Raw genomic sequence first — 18018 nt, 5'->3', positions numbered from 1 at the left:
CAGCGCTTGGGAGTTGCAGGCCTCTGAATCTGGGGTCCTGATAGGCAAAAGCTGCCAAATGAGAAGAGTGAAAAGACATAGGCGATGATCTTTGTACAGCCTTGAGTAGGGCGATGATTAGCATCACTGTAGTCACAAACTTTTATGCGGCCTAGTTGAGAACCTATCTGATGTGAATGAATAATTTATGTGGAGTTGCAAACATGTACATCAAAAACATAGAAGCTGTCGAGAGTTTTGGGGAATTGTATTTTCGTCACTGAGAATTTCCCTCTTGTCCCCACTCCTGTAGGCAGTTATCCAATTTCCTGTGGCTTCCCTGTATATTCTTTTTGTAAATGATATTTCTGTTTCTGTCCTCCCTCATATACACACCCAGGTCTTCCTAAAGGGCGGGGACTATGTCTTAAATCACTTTGCAGAGCCAAGCCCGGTTCTGGCACATAGGAGGTGAGCAATGAGTGTTTCGTACAAAAATTAGCTTTTAGACTTTGAGAGCTGAAGAAAAAAATGTATCTTTCTGTACCTAGAAGAGGCATTGTGTAGCCTAATGTGCAGTTCATTCATTCAAGCTATATTTTCGTTGATGCCTGTTCTCTAACGCCGTTCTAGGTGCTGGAATAGGTGTTAGACCCCCGCCTTTGTGAAACTTAACTTTCTAGTAGCGGGAGGAGAGGCAAACAAATATGTAAATTATACTGAATGTTAAAAGATGACCAGTACCTTAGGAAAAAGAAAGAAAACTGGAAAGGGGTATCGAGACGTGTTGTTGGAATTTGCAATAAAGTGGTCAGGGAAGTTTGGATAGTCTAGCCGATATTGAAGGGGACTAGAAGGAGGAGTGAGCCCTATGTTTATCTGGGGAAAAGAACGTTCCAAGCTAGGAAATAATAAACATAAAAGCCTTGAGGAGGACAAAGCTGGCACCTTAAGAGTGTGAAGACCAACGTGTTTGGAGCACTGTGAGGCGAGGGAGTAATAGGAGATAAGGTCAGGGAAGAATGGAGGGAAAGGAGTGCAGAACAACCAGAACCTTTTACACTGTTACTTGGACAGGAAGGATGTGAGGGTTTCCATCAGAGGAATGATATGATCTGATTTATATTGTGAAAATTTAATGTAAGAGGAGTGCAGTTGTTTAAATTTGTGTTTTGTTACATTGATAGTCATTTAATCAACTCTGTTTAAGCTGACAAAAGAGAAGGGATGCTTCTAAAATAACCATAACCCAGCATTTACTTATATTTAGTTTAGAAGAGTGTGATTAAATTCTTGAGTTTTTGTATAGATTCTCATTAAAGAACTGACCTGTATATAGTGTGTGAGATACTCTCAAGGTATTATGTAGAGTAGATGCTAATCACTTTTACTAGAACTCTTCCTTCCACTTCCAAAAATACAGTGATAATGTGGTTTATATAATCAGTTGTTTTTAGTCCACTATATTTCAAGTCATTTAGATCATATCTTATTTTCCACCATTGCCAAAAACACAAACCAGCTAAATTGTCTTCCTTTATAAGCACGTTTCACATTCATTCTCACTTCGTAGTCTTCGCTAGTTCAGTCTTTCTCCCTAGAATGTCTTCCTCTGCACATCTCTACCCAGCTTGCATCTTTCTTTGCCTAGCCTGCCTTCTGGCTCTCTTATGAAGCTTATCCCTGATTGTTAGCTCGTGGTGATCTCTGACATCTTCAGTGTTTTTTTTTTTTTTTTTTTTGAGGAGTCTCGCTCTTTCGCCAGGCTAGACTGGCGGGATCTTGGCTCACTGCAGCCTCCACCTCTGGGGCTCAAGCAATTCTCTGCCTCCGCCTCATGAGTAACTGGGATTATAGGCACCCGTCACCATGCCTGTCTAATTTTTTGTATTTTTAGTACAGATGGGGTTTCACCATCTTGGCCAGTCTGGTCTTGAACTCCTGACCTCGTGATCTACCCGCCTTGGCCTCCCAAAGTGCTGGGATTACAGGCGTGAGCCATGACACCTGGCCATCTTCAGTGTTCTTGTGGCACTTAGGTGTGCCATATCTGAGTTGAAAGAAGTCTGATATTCTCAATTTATCAATGTAGAAATTGCTTCTTCAGAAATAATGTAAATAATAATGAAAAACACGATGGCAGCTAACATATTGAACAAGTACATTATTGTGTATGAACTTAATTTTTCACACCAACCCTTGTGATAGGTAGGTGATAGTCTCATCTTTTTTTGTGTGTGTAGTGGTGTCTCACTGTGTTGCCCAGGCTGGTCTTGAACTCATGAGCTCAAGTGATCCGCCTGCCTCAGCCTCCCAAAGTACTGAGATTACAGGCATGAGCCACCACACACAGCCTCTCACCATTTTATAGATGAGGAAACTAAACCCAGAGAAGCTAAACAACTTCCCTGGGGTTCATATCAAGTTATTAGCAAAGATATACACATAACCTGTGCTACTTTACTTTTCTGTTAAGATTTCCTACAAAACCACAGCGTTTTATTTATTTTTTCAAGACAGCATCTTGCTTTGTTGCCCAGATTAGAGTGCAGTGGTGCAATCAGCTTACTGTAACCTGGAACTCCTGGGTTCAAGCAATCCTCTTGCCTCAGCCTCCTGACCAGCTGGGATTACAGGCGTGTGCTACCATGCCTGGCTAATTTTTAATTTTTTTTTTTGTAAAGACAGGATCTTGCTGTGTTGCCCAGGCTGGTCTCTAACTCCTGGCCTTAAGTGATCCTCCCACCTTGGCCTCCCAAAGGGCGAGGATTACAGGTGTGAGCCACCTCACCCAGCCAGCCATAGCATTTAGTGCCTAGAACCATACCGAATAGGACTTCATGCCATCTTGAATCTCTCTCCTCAACCTAGTTGTAGATCTCCTTTAGTCTTTTACATATTGAATAAATGAGTATCTAATATTGAAAACATACTGTTTCAATAAGAGAGAAAAATGAATAACCCTGTTTTTTTCCACCATGAATCCTACAATGAATTGGACTGGAAAGGGAGTTTGTGGAAGGAGATGCCCTTTCTCTGGAGAAATCACATTCATGTCTTTAGGAGTTGGTATTTGAGATGGGCTTTGAAGGATAGGACTTTGGTAGGTACTTAAACTTTATAGGAAAGAGATTTGATGGGGATGGAATCCAGGTAGAGGGAAGAGCAGTCACCATAGTGCTTGTTTTCTTGGAAACCAGTACGTGTGGAGAGCCCTTGGGAAATATGAATGGTAGTTTGTTGCCACAGTGGAGGGTCTCATTCCAGCATGATTAACTGTGGAGAGCTATGGAATTGAAGAGAGTGACAGAGTCAGAAACATGTGTTCTAGGAGAACTTGGAAAGGGTTTTCGATAAGCATCTGAATACTGACCTCCCTTCTGTGAGACTTTTTCTAGTTCCACAGTATTAACACACACTATGCTACTCTACCAAAGGAGGTAAAACTTCATTTTCTCTTTTCACTGTATGTTTCACTGTTACTTCATCATTTTATACTTTATTACATAGAATCACTTCTCATAGACTATGGAAGATTTGCTGGTTTTCGATGAAGCATCTGGATGTACATTGCCATTATTTTCCAATAAAACAGACATTCTTGGGACAGTAGAGTTGTCGGGGGAGGATTACCTGTGAAATGTCATTCATCTCAGAGAGGCCTTTCCTGACTTAAGTCTCTAATAGCTTGCCTCTTACCTGCTTGCTTTCCTTTCATAGCACTTTTGCTACCTGTGATTACATGATTTAGTTTTTCTCTCTCCTGGGCCAGACTGTGTGCTCCCTGAGTGCTGGGGCTGTGTCTGATTCCATTACTGTATCCGTAGCACCTTAGAGCAGTTACTGGCACAAAATAGGCCCTCAGTATATTTTGACTTAGTGATCACTCTAGTAGTGCTGTGGGAGCTGGATAATAATCAGAAAGATTTTTTAGGAAATAATCGCAATAGTGAAGGTGGAGATGGAAAGGCTACTGGGCACATAACAAAATCATTAGTGGTTATTGGTCAGTAAAAAACAATGGATGTTATTACTACGAACCAACTTAGATGGTTCTCTTTTAAGCAAATGCACATTAAACTTTATTTGTGACTCTAGTATACAGCTAATTCTTTTCAAATTAGGTATTTAATTTGGATTCTTTTTTAAATTTTTTTTTTTGGCACCCCAGCAGGAAATGAAGAAATTGTTTTTTAAGAGAAAAAATTAAAAAATGCAGTTGCATTTTCACAAGTGTGTTTGTATTTTAGAAACTGGGGCCTAGATAGCATATTGCTCCCTCATAATTTGTTTAAAATAACAACCTAAAAATATGTGTACTCATTTCCTGGTTTTATTTATTTTATTATAAAAGACATGTCAGCGACAGTAAGTATGTCCATTATCATTATTATTTTTTTCCAGACAGAGTCTGCCCAGGCTGGAGTGCAGTGGCATGATCTCAGCTCACTGCAACCTCTGCCTCCTGGGCTTGGGCCATCCTCCCACCTCAACCTCCCAAGTAGCTGGGACTGCAGGTGCACGCCTCCACACCTGGCTAATTTTTGTATTTTTTGTAGAAACCAGGTTTTGTGTTGTTGCCCAGGCTGGTCTCAAACTCCTGAGCTCAAGTCATCCTTCCTCGGCTTCCCAAAGTGCTGGGATTGCAGTTGTGAGCAACTGTGCCGGGCCTTATTTTTTTTTCTTCTTTTGCTGCCATCACCACCATCTAGCCACAGAACACTTTTCATCTTGTAAAACTGAAATTCTATACCCATTAAACGATAACACCGCATTCGCCCCTCCCCCCTGCCTCTGGCAAACACTCTTCTACTCTGTGTCTCTGAGCTTGACTATTCTAGGTATCTCTTTTTTTTTCTTTTTGATTTTTTTTTTCTTGGTAGAGATGGAGTCTTGCTGTGTTCCCCAGGCTGGTCTCAAACTCCTGGCCTCAAGTCCTCTTCCTGCTTCCCAAAGTACTGGGAATAATATAGGCATAAGCCACTGCATCTGGCTGTTTTATTTTTTTAGTGACCAAATAGAAATTTGGGTGGCAATCTTTTGCTTCTTCTATTAGCTGTCCTCCCACAAACCTCTGTGATTGTCAAGGTTCAGTAGCCATGTACCCTGCATGGCTAATGGTTTAATAGTAGGAAAAACTGTTGTCAAGAGACTAAGTTATGATATATTGAGGATGATCTGGCTTAAATTTAATCAGGAAGAGTGGTAGCTAAATAAGATTTTTTAGTAATGAAAGACGTTTTTCACAAATACTGAGATGAATTTTGGAGAGTTTCAATACATCGTATTTATTCATTCAGCAGATTTTTTTGAGTGCTACATAGACACCAGCGATATAATGTTGGGTAAATTGAGCAAAGTCCTTGCTCTCATGGAGCTAATAGTCTACTCAGTGGCGTAGGTAGAAAGCACAATTGGTTGGCCTTCCTAGAGGCAGTAATTGAGGGGAAATGGGCTGTGTGTTCTAGATGAGCTAGAGAAAGGATTGCTTTTACATCTTGCTGAGTCTGAGAGCCATTAAGCACCCCTTACCTGCCTGCCCGAGATCTCACTGCCTGCCTGTTTGTGGTAGGAGTTGATTTGCTGCTTTTGTAATACGAACCTTTTGATTATTTAGTAGGGCTGATTCATATTCGTTCTTGTTCTTTTTGCTCCTTCCCTCTAGTTTTAGGGGAAGAGTGAGTTACTCCTGTTGTTAAAAGTTTTGATCATGTCTGGTCTTCTCTGGAAATCCTATGATTTTTTTCTGTCATCTTGCATCTTCAGTTTTTCTAACTTTATTGATTTTTCTCCTTTAGCATATAAACATATATATGTTTCTTTAAAAAATAATTTCTGTAGTTAATGCTTCACTTTTTTTTTCCTGTCATTGGTAAACAGCCTACAAAGTATTCTTGACTCTTCTTCATCTAGTCTTCATCCTCTGCCACTTACTTGCTGGGCACTCCTCACCCCTGCCTCTACTACTCTATTGAAACTGCTTTCACTACTGCTGTATTGAAACTGCTTTCACCGAAGACTCCTGGTTACATGTACAACAGAAGCATTTTAGTTCTTAACTTACCTGACTTTAGTTTTCTGCCCGTAGAGCTTCTCTCTCCTTACCCATGTTCTTCCTCTTGTCTCCCCTTCCATCCTTCCCTCTCTTCTCTTTATTTCTCTCCCCTCCTTCATCCCTGTTCCATCTGAAGTTTCCATGTAAGCTTCTCTTTTTCTACCCATTCCTAAATAGTGATACACATTAAGAGTTGTCTTACCGGCTGGGCGCGGTGGTTCGCGCCTGTAATCCCAGCACTTTGGGAGGCCGAGGCAGGTAAATCATGAGATCAGGAGTTTGAGACCAGCCTGGCCAACATGGTAAAACCTCATCTCTACTAAAAATACAAAAATTCCCCAGGCATGGTGGCAGGTGTCTGTAATCCCAGCTACCTGGAAAGCTGAGGCAGGAGAGTTGCTTGAACCCGGGTGGCAGAGGTTGCAGTGAGCCGAGATTGCACCATTGCACTCCAGCTGTGGGCAACAGAGCAAGACTCCACCTGGGGACGGGGGAAAGAATTTTGTTACCTTTTCTCTCACTCTGCATGGTCTCTCTGCTAGCTTATTTATTTGCATCAGTAACGTCAAATGCAAATGTCTTACATCAGATTTATAGTTCTACTCCAGACCCCTCTCTGCAGTTACTGATCCTACTTGGCATCTCTCCTTAGTTCGCCCATAGATACTGAACTCACCTTCTTCCTGGTTTGGCAAGCCTGACTCTTTTAGGTTTCCATCTCCATTGGCCATTGGTGGCCCCATGATTCACCCAACCCCCCCCTTTTTTTTTTTTTTGAGATGGAGTCTCGCTCTGACACCCAGGCTGGAATGGAGTGGCATGATCTTGGCTCACTGCAACCTCTGGTTCCTAGGTTCAAGGGATTCTTCTGCCTCAGCCTCCCAAGTAACTGGTACTACAGGCACGTACACCATGCCTGGCTAATTTTTTGTATTTTTAGTAGAGATAGGGTTTCACCATGTTAGCCAGGATGGTCTTGATCTCCTGACCTCATGATCCACCTGCCTCGGCCTCTCAAAGTGCTGGGATTACAGGCATGAGCCACTGTTCTCGGCCCACCCAATCTTTAAAGCCAGAAACTTCTAAAGTTATTCTAGACTCTTCTCCCTTAGCTTCCACACCAGTTAGTTGCTGGTCACCCAATCCTATTTGGTCTTCCCTCATAGATTTCTAAATAAATAATTCAGATCTATCCCCCGTTTCTCTGTTCTAACAGGTACTTTCTTTGTTCAGGATTTTGTTACTTTATGTCTTTATTGCTGAAACAGCCTCCTAACTACTTTCCTTGCCTCTTCCATGGGTATCTCTCGTTCTGTCTTTCAAAAACGCTGATCTGAAAATTTCTCTTCTGTGTAAAATTAATATTTCCTTGTAGCTGTCAGAATGCAGTTTTGTATGGTACTTCGTTAGCATAGCCTCCTAAGCTGTTCATCTTGACCCTGTCTTTTTGAACATGTGTCGTGCAAATTTCCCAAATGTCCTACTGAACTCTAGCTTCACTGAACTTTATTACCTGTTCTCTGTGGTAGTACTTAACAGATACTTCCATCTGAAATGTCCTTCTTTAATGCTTCTCTGATCTAATGCCTCTTGAGATTTCAAAATTTAACATGTCATCTCCCAGAAGTCTTCTGTGCCTTTGCTCCCACTCATGGACCGCCAGTGAATCCACTTTGTATACTCTACCTGTTAGAATGCATCATGTTGTTTTCAGCTGCCTCAAACTACACTGTCTAACTCCTTGAGAATAGGGACTGTATCTTTCATGTATGACTGTCCTTCCTCAGCAAGCTTTCAGTAAACTATTAAAAGTTTTCCTGCTAGGAGATTGTGTGATTCTTAAAAATTCACCTGAACGTAAATATCTTTTCACTATCCTTTCTTTGACTGTCTTCTCATCCTTATGTCTTATTTATTAGCTCCTCGTTATACATTATATACTGTAGGAAAAATGAGATTAAAGTTGAGCCCATTATTTTTGTTGCTTAGGAAAGCCCTTGCAAAGATAGTCTTATAGATTAGTTTAAAAACGTTATCAGATGCTAAGATTTTCTTGCTTGTAAAGATTCTTACTAAATTTCATTGCACTGGAATTATGTTTATTTCCTGACTGAAAGAATTTCCTTATGGGATTCCTAAAGAGAACAGGAGATGAAGTTTAAGTAAACTAGTACTTAACTACTTACTTTAGTCATTATCACTGTTACAGAAAGAGATCCAAAATGAGTAAAGACGTTTCTATCTGGAGTTAAGGGTCTAAGTGGAAGTCGACATGGTGTAATTCAAGTTTAATACCAAGCAGATTGGGGCTATGACTCACGCCTGTAATCCCAGCACTCCGGGAGGCTGGGCTGATCGCTTGAGGTCAGGAGTTCAAGACCAGCCTGGCCAAAGTAGTGAAACCCTGTCTCTACTGAAAATACAGAACATTAGCTGAGTGTGGTAATGTATGCCTGTAATCTCAGCTACTCAGGAGGCTGAGACAGGAGAATGGCTTGAATCAGGGATGCAGAGGTTGCAGTGAGCCAAGATTGCACCACTGCACTCCAGCCTGGGCAACAGAGTAAAACTCCGTTTCAAAAAAAATGTAATACTAAGCAAGCAACTAAGTGCTGTGTATAATACTAAGCAAGGAACTAAGTACTGTATATAATAGGAGTTGAACAAAACCTATAAGGTATATATAGACAGGGGGCATAGAACAGTGCATGTTTCTGATCTCTTCGACAATGTTACTATAATAAACAGTTTCTGGAATTTTTTTCTCACACTGGCTTCAAAGCTAGGGGAAATTAAACATTTTAATTTTTCTTACTAATGGTAAACAAAGTAGAAATCAAATAACTGCCGTTAACATTTTGATAACCTTTCAGCTGTCCCTGTATGTGTAACTCATGGTTTTTACATAAATAGAATCATACTACTCACCTTGTTTTATGCCCTTACTTATTTTACTCAATGTGTAATGGATACTTTTTCATAAACGTAAGTAGTAATTAAAATTATTAGGCCAGGCAAGGTGGTGTGGCTCATACCTGTTAATCCCAGTGCTTTGGGAGACTGAGGCAGGAGGACTGCTTGAGGCCAGGAGTTGCCTATGCCTAGGCAACATAGTGAGACCACAAAAAAATTAAAAGAAAATAAAAAGCCAGGCATGGTGGCTCACGTTTGTAGTCCCAGCTACTCAGGAGACTGAGGTGGGAAGATGACTTGAGCCCAGGAGTTCATGGTTACAGTGAGCTGTGATCAGAGCACTATACTGCATCCTGGGTGACAGCAAAAACTTGTCTCAAAAAACATGTTTTTAAAACTTAGAATGCATTTTCCTTTGAGCAATTGCATTTTAAAACTTGTTCCTAAGGAAATAATGGAAGGTATGCACAAAGATGTACCTATAATGATGTGTTTTGCAACATTATAATGTTATTAGTATTATAAGTAAAGTAGTGAAGAAATAGATATCTATTCACATTAAACAGTATCACAGTATATCCTTAGCTGAAGAAATCAGTGACTAAAATACGTACAATATGGTTTCTGTGTGTGTGTGTGTGTGTGCGCGCGCGCGCGCGCATATGTGCTTGTGCACATATTCATAGAAAAAGTAGCAAAAGATAGAACAAAACCGCACATCTGGGAGAGGAAATTTCAGGTGGTTTTAAATTTTTTTCTTTTTCACTTTCTGCTTTTCTGTAAAACTTAGATAACTTGTATCATTAAAAAGATTTTTGGGGGCCATGTGCAGGGGCTCATGCCTGTAATCCCAGCGATTTGGGAGTCTGAGGTGGGTGAATCACTTGAGGCCAGGAGTTATAGACCAGCCTGGCCAACATAACGAAACCCCATCTCTAATAAAATTCATAATATTAGCTAGATGTGGTGGCACATGCTTATAATCCCAGCTACCCAGGAAGCTGAGACATGAGAATCTCTTGAACTCGGAGGCAGACGTTGCAGCAAGCTGAAATTGTGCTGCTGCACGCCAGGCTGGGTGACAGATTGAGATTCTGTCGCAAAAAAAAACCACACACGCACAAAAAAAACATGTTTTTTGGGCCAGGTGCAGTGGTTTGTGCCTGTAATGCCAGCAGTTAGGGAGGAAGAGGTGAGAAGGGGATCTCTTGAGGCTAGGAGTTTGAGACCAGCCTAGGCAACATCATGAGACCCTGTTTTGTTTTTGTTTTTGAGACCAAGTTTCACTCTTGTTGCCCAGGCTGGAGTACAATGGTGAAATCTTGGCTCAGTGTAACCTCTGCCTCCCGGGTTCAAGTGATTCTCCTGCCTCAGCCTCCCGAGTATCTGGGATTACAGGCATGTGCCACCACGCCTGGCTAATTTTGTATTTTTAGTAGATACAGGGTTTCTCCATGTTGGTCAAACTGGTCCCGAACTTTCGACCTTAGGTGATCTGCCGGCCTCAGCCGCCCAAAGTCCTGAGATTGCAGACGTGAGCCACCGCACAGAGCCCTTGACCCTGTTCTATTTTCAGGAAAAAAAAAAAATGTGTTTTGGAGCCAAGAGTGATGTAAGGTGTTGTTTGTAAAGTGATTTTATCAATGCACAAGACATTTGTTTGTAATTTTTTTTTTTTTTGAGACGGAGTTTCACTCATGTTACCCAGGCTGGAGTGCAATGGCGCGATCTCGGCTCACCGCAACCTCCGCCTCCTGGGTTCAGGCAATTCTCCTGCCTCAGCCTCCTGAGTAGCTGGGATTACAGGCACACACCACCATGCCCAGCTAATTTTTTGTATTTTTGGTAGAGACGGGGTTTCACCATGTTGACCAGGATGGTCTCGATCTCTTGACCTCGTGATCCACCCGCCTCGGCCTCCCAAAGTGCTGGGATTACAGGCTTGAGCCACCGCGCCCGGCCTGTTTGTAATTTTTAACCACGGCCTAACTGAATACTTCAGGCAACATGTCGATGACAATGAATCATGGTTTCTTCCTGGATAATGTTCCTAGTGGGCAATTGTTCAATAAATACATGGTTCATAGTATGCTTCCTTAAGACATGAATACACAGTTAATGTCTACAAATAACTGATCTTTTAAGTTTTGATTCCTTGATTTTTTCCAGATGTCATTACCAGAGGATAATTCCTAGTTTTGGGACAGTCTTGCTGATAGCACCTAGGTCTTTCTTATAAGGATGAAGACATTCAGTCTTTTCAAATCTCCAGTGGCCCAACACAATGCCTAGCACATATCAGATTCCCAAAAATATATTTTCTTATAAGTATTTTTGTCAGTTTAATAAGATGTTAATTAGCAGGCAAATCCTTTCAGTGTGATTATATTAAATACTGCATTCCTGTTTACATTGAGATCCCAATCAAATGAATAACAATTTCTTCAGTGTTTTAGAAAATGTAATCATTTGTTGAGGCTAGCATAGTGTTTAACTGAAATACAATGTCAACGTTTGTGGTTTTTGTTTTTTTAAGAGACAAAATTTCACTATGTTGCCCAGGCTGAAATACAGTGGCTATTCACAGGCAGGATCATAGCACACTGTAACCTTGAACTCCTGGATTCAAGCAATTTCCCTGCCTCAGCCTCATGAGTAACTGGGCTGGAAATGAATCTCTTAATAAGACTGATGGGATTTTCTTTTTCCTTTTTTAATGTGAAAAGAGACAGAATCTCTCTCTGTCGCTCAGGCTTGAGTGCAGTTGTGTGATCGTAACTCCGTGTAACCTGGTACTCCTGGGCTCAAGTAGTCCTCCTGCCTAAGCCTCCCAAGTAGTTGGCACTACAGGCCTGGGCCACTCTCCTGGCTACAGTGTTATAGTTTCAATTGAGAAGCTAAAGTTTAAAATTTTAGGTGAAGATTGGAAGAGATATACAACTGAGTGGGGCTATACACACTTTTTAAAGTTAAATTTATATTTGTGTACCTTACTCCTAACAGGTCAGTCATTGGCACCATGAACTGGAATAAAGGTGGTCCTGGCACTAAGCGGGGATTTGGCTTTGGAGGTTTTGCCATCAGTGCTGGGAAAAAGGAGGAACCCAAACTCCCACAGCAGTCCCACAGTGCCTTTGGGGCAACCAGTTCTTCTTCTGGATTTGGAAAGTCAGCTCCACCACAGCTCCCTTCTTTCTACAAAATTGGATCTAAACGGGCCAACTTTGATGAAGAAAATGCGTAAGTGGTAATTCCTGGTATTGTAGCAAACGTTGGGCTTTGAGATACTCATTCTATCAGCAGAAATTGAGGCAGAGAAACTATTTGTTTATAAATGATTTCTGAAATTACATATCTCACTGAATTCCGCTGTTCCTAATAAGTTAAATTATCAGGTTTACTCATTTGTAAGGAATATTAATGCCTGTAGAGTTACTTATACCTTTACTCATTCAGTGAATTATGTCCTACTGGGCTGTTGCTCAATGTGGGATTAGAAGCTATTGAAACAGGCCAGGCATGGTGGCTCATGCCTGTAGTCCCAGTACTCTGGGAGGCCAAGACTAGCAGATCATCTGTGGTCAGGAGTTTGAGACCAGCCTGGCTAATGTGGTGAAACCCTGTCTCTACTAAAAATACAAAAAATTAGCCAGGTGTGGTTGGCACAACTGTAACCCCACCTACTTGAGAGCCTGAGGCAGGAGAATTGTTTGAACCAGGAGGCAGAGGTTGCAGTGAGCCAAGATCGTGCCATTGCATTCCAGCCTGGGCAACAGTGCAAGACTCTGTCTCAAAAAAAAAAAAAAAGCCAATTGAAACATAAATATGGTTGAAGAGTTTTATATAATTCATGTGGTTTTGGGGTTTTTTTTTTTTTTTTTGGAGGCAGAATTTCTCTCTTGTCACCCAGGCTGGAGTGTAGTGGTGCAGCCTTGTCTCACTGCAGCCTCCCTCGCCTGGGTTCAAGTGTTTCTCCTGCCTCAACCTCCTAAGTAATTGGGATTACAGGCACAAGCCACCACACCTGGATACTTTTTGTATCATTAGTAGAGACAGGGTTGCACCATGTTGGCCAGGATAGTCTCAAACTTCTGATCTCAGGTGATTCACCCACCTCGGCCTCCCAATGTGCTGGGATTATAGGCGTGAGCCACCACACCTGGCCTAGTGGTCTTTACTTCAGTCTTTTACTGATACCATATAAATTGTTTTGTAAACACAGGCAGTTGTCAGAACTTATGGAAATACAAGTTTGCCTCGACGTCTAAGTCTTTAAAACTTTTAACGTTGGAACATCTGATAGTGGTAGAAAAATCTCATATTTTCCCCATAGTTCTCATAATTGGTAAATGCTTTTTACCAATTACCATTTTTAACTTGCTGAAACAATAATGTGGTATTTTAAAAAAACTGGGATTTAAGGGTTTGAGTTCTAATTTCTATACAAAATATCTCTCTTTGCTGAATCTGAAGAAATCTCTTGTTGCTATTTTACCAAGCTGGTTGTGACACTGCCTCACTGCTTGAGGAGTTTTTTTTGTTTTTTTTGCTTTTTTTTTTTGAGATAGGATCTCACTCTGTCAGCCAGGCTGGAGTGGAGTGGTGTGATCAAGGCTCTCTGCAGTCTTGACCTCCCAGGCTAAAACAGTTCTCCCACCTCAGCCTCCTCAGTAGCTGGAACAATAGGCACATGCCACCACACCCTGCTAATTTCTTATTCTTTTGTAGAGACAGGGTCTTGCTCAGGCTGGTCTGAAACTCCTAGACTCAAGTGATCCTCCCATAGTGCTGGGATTATAGGCATGAGCCACTGCACCCAGCAAATTTTAATTGGAAAAAAAACTTTTAAGACTGGAGTTTAAAATTATTTGAAAATACACAGCAATATTTTAGAAAGCTGATATGGTATTCAGGAATCAAATATACAAGTAGTGTTTAAGGTTTAGCAAAGTTAAAAATCATTATTCTATATAGCAGTTAACCAGCTCAAGCTATTTTTTCATTAGTTAAATAGAACACACTATATACAGGAGGCTGAGGAAAGATGGCTTGAGCCTAGGAGTGTTGAGGCTGCAGTTAGCTATTTTTGCATCACTGCTCTAAAGCCTGTATGACAGAGTGAGACTCTGTCTCTAAAAACAAACAAAAAACCCAAAAACCTATGCAAATGGCTATGCATGAGTAAATATGTATGTATATGTTAATGCATATGTAATTACATCATATAGTTTATAGTGTAAATATGCTATTGCTACATTAGTGTATATAAGAGTTACTGTATAAAGGAGTATGCATAAGCATGTCTACTCTATATATTGTAGGCCGGGTGCAGTGGCTCATGCCTGTAATCCCAGCACTTTGGGAAGCTGAGGTGGGTGGATCACTTGAGGTCAGAAATTTGAGTTCAGCCTGGGCAACGTGGTCAAGCCCTGTCTGTACTAAAAATACAAAGATTAGCTGGGTGTAGTGGCGTGTGCTTTTAATGCCAGCTACTTGGAAGGCTGGGGCAGGAGAATCGCTTGAACCCGGGTGTCAAAGGTTGCAGTGAGCAGAGAGTGGCACTGCTGTACTGCATCCTGGGCAACAGAGCAGGCTCTGTCTCAAAAAAAAAATATATATATATATACACACACACACACACACACACACACACGCTATATAGTTTATATTATTGTTATATATAGTCATATATTAGTATGTATATATATGTGTATATAGTATAACAGTTAAAGCTTTTAAAATAATTCCTAGGAAGATTTGAAATGCTTTAACTTTTCAAGATGCAGTTATTTATTTATACGAATATATGGTTGTATTACTATTTAATTTTGAGATAAAATCTTAACAGTGGTTTTAGTTTATAAAGAGCTGTAGTGACATTCTTTTCTGGAATGTTTGTTAAAGAGAAAATGATACCTTATCCAGCCTTTGAAGTTGTCCTTTCTGAATACTTAAGTATTATTGCAAATCATTTTGGATTGAGCACTTATTTTCTTTTTTTTCTTCTTTCTTCGTTTTTGAGACAGAGTCTTGCTCTGTTGCCCAGGCTGGAGTTCAGTGGCACAATCTCAGCTCACTGCCACCTCCGCCTCCTGGGTTCAAGCAATTCTGCCTCAGCCTCCTAAGTAGTTGGGATTACAGGTGTATGCCACCATGCCTGGCTAATTTTGTATTTTTAGTAGAGACAGCGTTTCACCATTTTGGCCAGGCTTGTCTCAAACTCCTGACCTCAAGTGATCCACCTGGCTCAGCCTCCCACAGTGTTAGGATTACAGGTGTGAGCCACCATGCCCAGCCTGAGCATTTTTCAATTCTGGAAGTTTTCTGTCAGTCCCAAGAAAATAGTCCAGAACTTCTGAAGTTTTTGGTCTTACAAAAATCTCTCTTAAGTTTTTATTAAGGGTTGTAAAGGATAGACTGAATTTCTAATGTTTCTTTAAAAAGTTTCCTTTTAGCTGAGTGCCGTGGCTCACCCCGGTAATCTCAGCTCGTTGGGAGGCTAAAGCAGGCAGATCACATAAGGTCAGGAGTTTGAGATCAGCCTGGCTAACATGATGAAACCCCTGTCTCTACTAAAAACACAAAAATTAGCCAGGCGTGGTGACAGGGACCTGTAATCCCAGCTACTTGGAAGGCTGAGGCAGAAGAATCGTGTGAACCCGGGAGGTGGAGGTTTTGGTGAGTCAAGATTGTGACACTGCACTCCAGCCTGGGCAACAAGTAAAACTCCGTCTGAAAAAAAAAAAAAGTTTCCTTTTTTCCCATAGCACAGCTCTTTAATATTTGTCATATTTATCTAACAGTGATCAGTAAGTTTGTACTGAAAACTCTTCCCTTTTAACAGAACTGGGAATATGATTCGACCATACACTATTGAAATGGAGTATCTCTTGTTATTACTTTTTTGTAATATTGAAATTTTGCATGTATTAAGTAGTGCTTAATAATTAGGTAATTAGGCCGGGCACGGTGGCTCAAGCCTGTAATCCCAGCACTTTGGGAGGCCGAGGCAGGTGGATCACGAGGTCAAGAGATCGAGACCATCCTGGTCAACATGGTGAAACCCCGTCTCTACTAAAAATACAAAAAATTAGCTGGGCATGGTGGCACGTGCCTGTAATCCCAGCTACTCAGGAGGCTGAGGCAGGAGAATTGCCTGAACCCAGGAGGCGGAGGTTGCGGTGAGCCGAGATCGCGCCATTGCACTCCAGCCTGGGTAACATGAGTGAAACTCCGTCTCAAAAATAAATAAATAAATAAATAAATAATAATTAGGTAATTAGCCAGAGCCTTGGAGGTCTGTAATTTGATCTGCATTAAATCTCTTAAATAATAAGATACACCATAATAAAAATTTTTGCTAAGTGAACGATTTACTGATCCCAAAGTAAACATTTACTTTACCAATTTGCATTCTAATTGTCAGCTATTTTGAAGATGAGGAAGAAGACTCTAGCAATGTTGATTTACCTTACATTCCTGCTGAAAACTCACCAACTCGCCAGCAATTCCATTCCAAGCCCGTAGATTCTGACAGTGATGATGATCCCTTGGAGGCATTCATGGCTGAAGTGGAGGCAAGTATCAACATGTTTCATTAAAATATTTAGCAGTTAGAAATAGATCAGGTTAACATAGTACTTCAAACATTTTTCAAAATTTGTTTTCTAGTCTTTTTTTTTTTTTTTTTTTTTTTTTTTTTTTTTTTAGAATTTTGGTCTAGTACTCTATAGTTTCGTATGTCTACTTCCACTTGCTGTGTAGTACTTTTGCGATGATTAGTGGCTAGAAATTTGAACTGTAACCCATGAATATGGTAGCTCTAGATGTATATGTGTGTGTTTTATTTTAATCTTAGCATATCCTTTAATTAACACCTCATTCAATCTAGCATTTATTAAGTACATATTTATGTAAGATAATTGAACTTAAGGACTTTTCCAAAATTACAAATTCTATATTCTGTAGGTTTTTTTCTTTGTTTTTTTGAAATGGGGTCTCACTCTGTCACCAGGCTGGAGTGCAGTGGCACGATCTTGACTCACTGCAACCTCCGCCTCTTGGGTTCAAGTGATTCTCCTGCCTTAGCCTCTCAAGTAACTGGGACTATAGGCACATGCCACCATACCCAGCTAACTTTTGTATTTTAAGTAGAGATGGAGTTTCACCATGTTGACCAGGATGGTCTTGATCTCTTGGCCTTGTGATCCACCCACCTCGGCCTCCCAAAGTGCTGGGATTACAGGCATGAGTCCCCGCCCAGCCTATTCTGTGGTTTTAAATATTTTTTCTTCATCAACATTGATGACCTCCCTGTAGAAATTCAACCTCATGACCACCTCCTTGAAACTCTTCTCACTAGGCTTTTGTGATTTTGTGTTATTTTCCTTTTTCTTCTTCCTGGTTTTTTCTGTTGTTTTTGTTTTCTTATTTACTTTTTATTGTGGAAAAATTTAAACATACAAAGATAGAATAATAAAATGAACTTTCATGTACCTTCAACCAACTTTATTAGTTAACAACTTTTGGCCGCTCTTGTGTTATTTAATCTCTCCCACCACTGATTCTTTCCTTTCTTTTTTTTTTGTTTTGTTTTGGAGGCAAGGTCTTTCTCTGATGCAGGCTGGCTAGATAGAATACAGTGTTGTGATCATGTTTCACTGCAGCCTCAAACTCCTGGGCTCAAATGATCCTCCTGCCTCAGCCTCCTGAGTAGCTGCGTTTATAGGTATGCACCACCATGCTCAGCTAAGTTTTAATTTTTTTATAGAGGTGAGCTTTTGAACTTCTGGCCTCAAGTGATCCTCTAGCCTCAGCCTCCCAAAGCGCTTGGACTACAGGCATAAGCCATTGTGTCCAATCCAATTCTGTTTTGGTTTATTTTAAAATCTCAGACATATAATTTTATCCATCTGTATTTCTGTGAGAACACTCTTAAAAATTACAACCACCAGATTATTGTTGCACCCAAAAAACAAATCATTAAACATCCATCTGACTGTTATTTGTGATCCTTCTTGCCATCTTCCTCCAATTTTTCACATACAGAGGTCCCTTTACAGCTCTCTATA

At 40.7% G+C, this 18018-nt stretch overlaps 1 protein-coding gene across 4 annotated transcripts in view; it reads left to right on the top strand.

Annotated features, from left to right (window-relative positions):
* DDX42 (DEAD-box helicase 42) overlaps positions 1–18018 on the top strand; it is a 44792-nt gene that overhangs the window by 898 nt on the left and 25876 nt on the right. For 2 of the 4 annotated variants that reach the window (XM_032266007.1, XM_032266004.1), the window contains 2 exons: positions 11951–12187; positions 16374–16524. In XM_032266007.1, the coding sequence (XP_032121898.1) occupies positions 11967–12187; positions 16374–16524 (372 nt within the window). In that variant the 5' untranslated portion in view covers positions 11951–11966. Of the gene's footprint in view, positions 1–11948; positions 12188–16373; positions 16525–18018 lie in introns of those variants that run through there. The other 2 variants (XM_032266006.1, XM_032266008.1) reach the window with 2 other exon arrangements.

The sequence above is a fragment of the Sapajus apella genome, unplaced genomic scaffold, assembly GCF_009761245.1.
Source record: "Sapajus apella isolate SASKATOON/1434 unplaced genomic scaffold, GSC_monkey_1.0 scaffold153, whole genome shotgun sequence".
In the NCBI taxonomy this organism is placed as follows: domain Eukaryota; kingdom Metazoa; phylum Chordata; class Mammalia; order Primates; family Cebidae; genus Sapajus; species Sapajus apella.
Note: the sequence above shows the minus strand (reverse complement) of the source record. Positions and strands in the feature narration are given on the sequence as shown.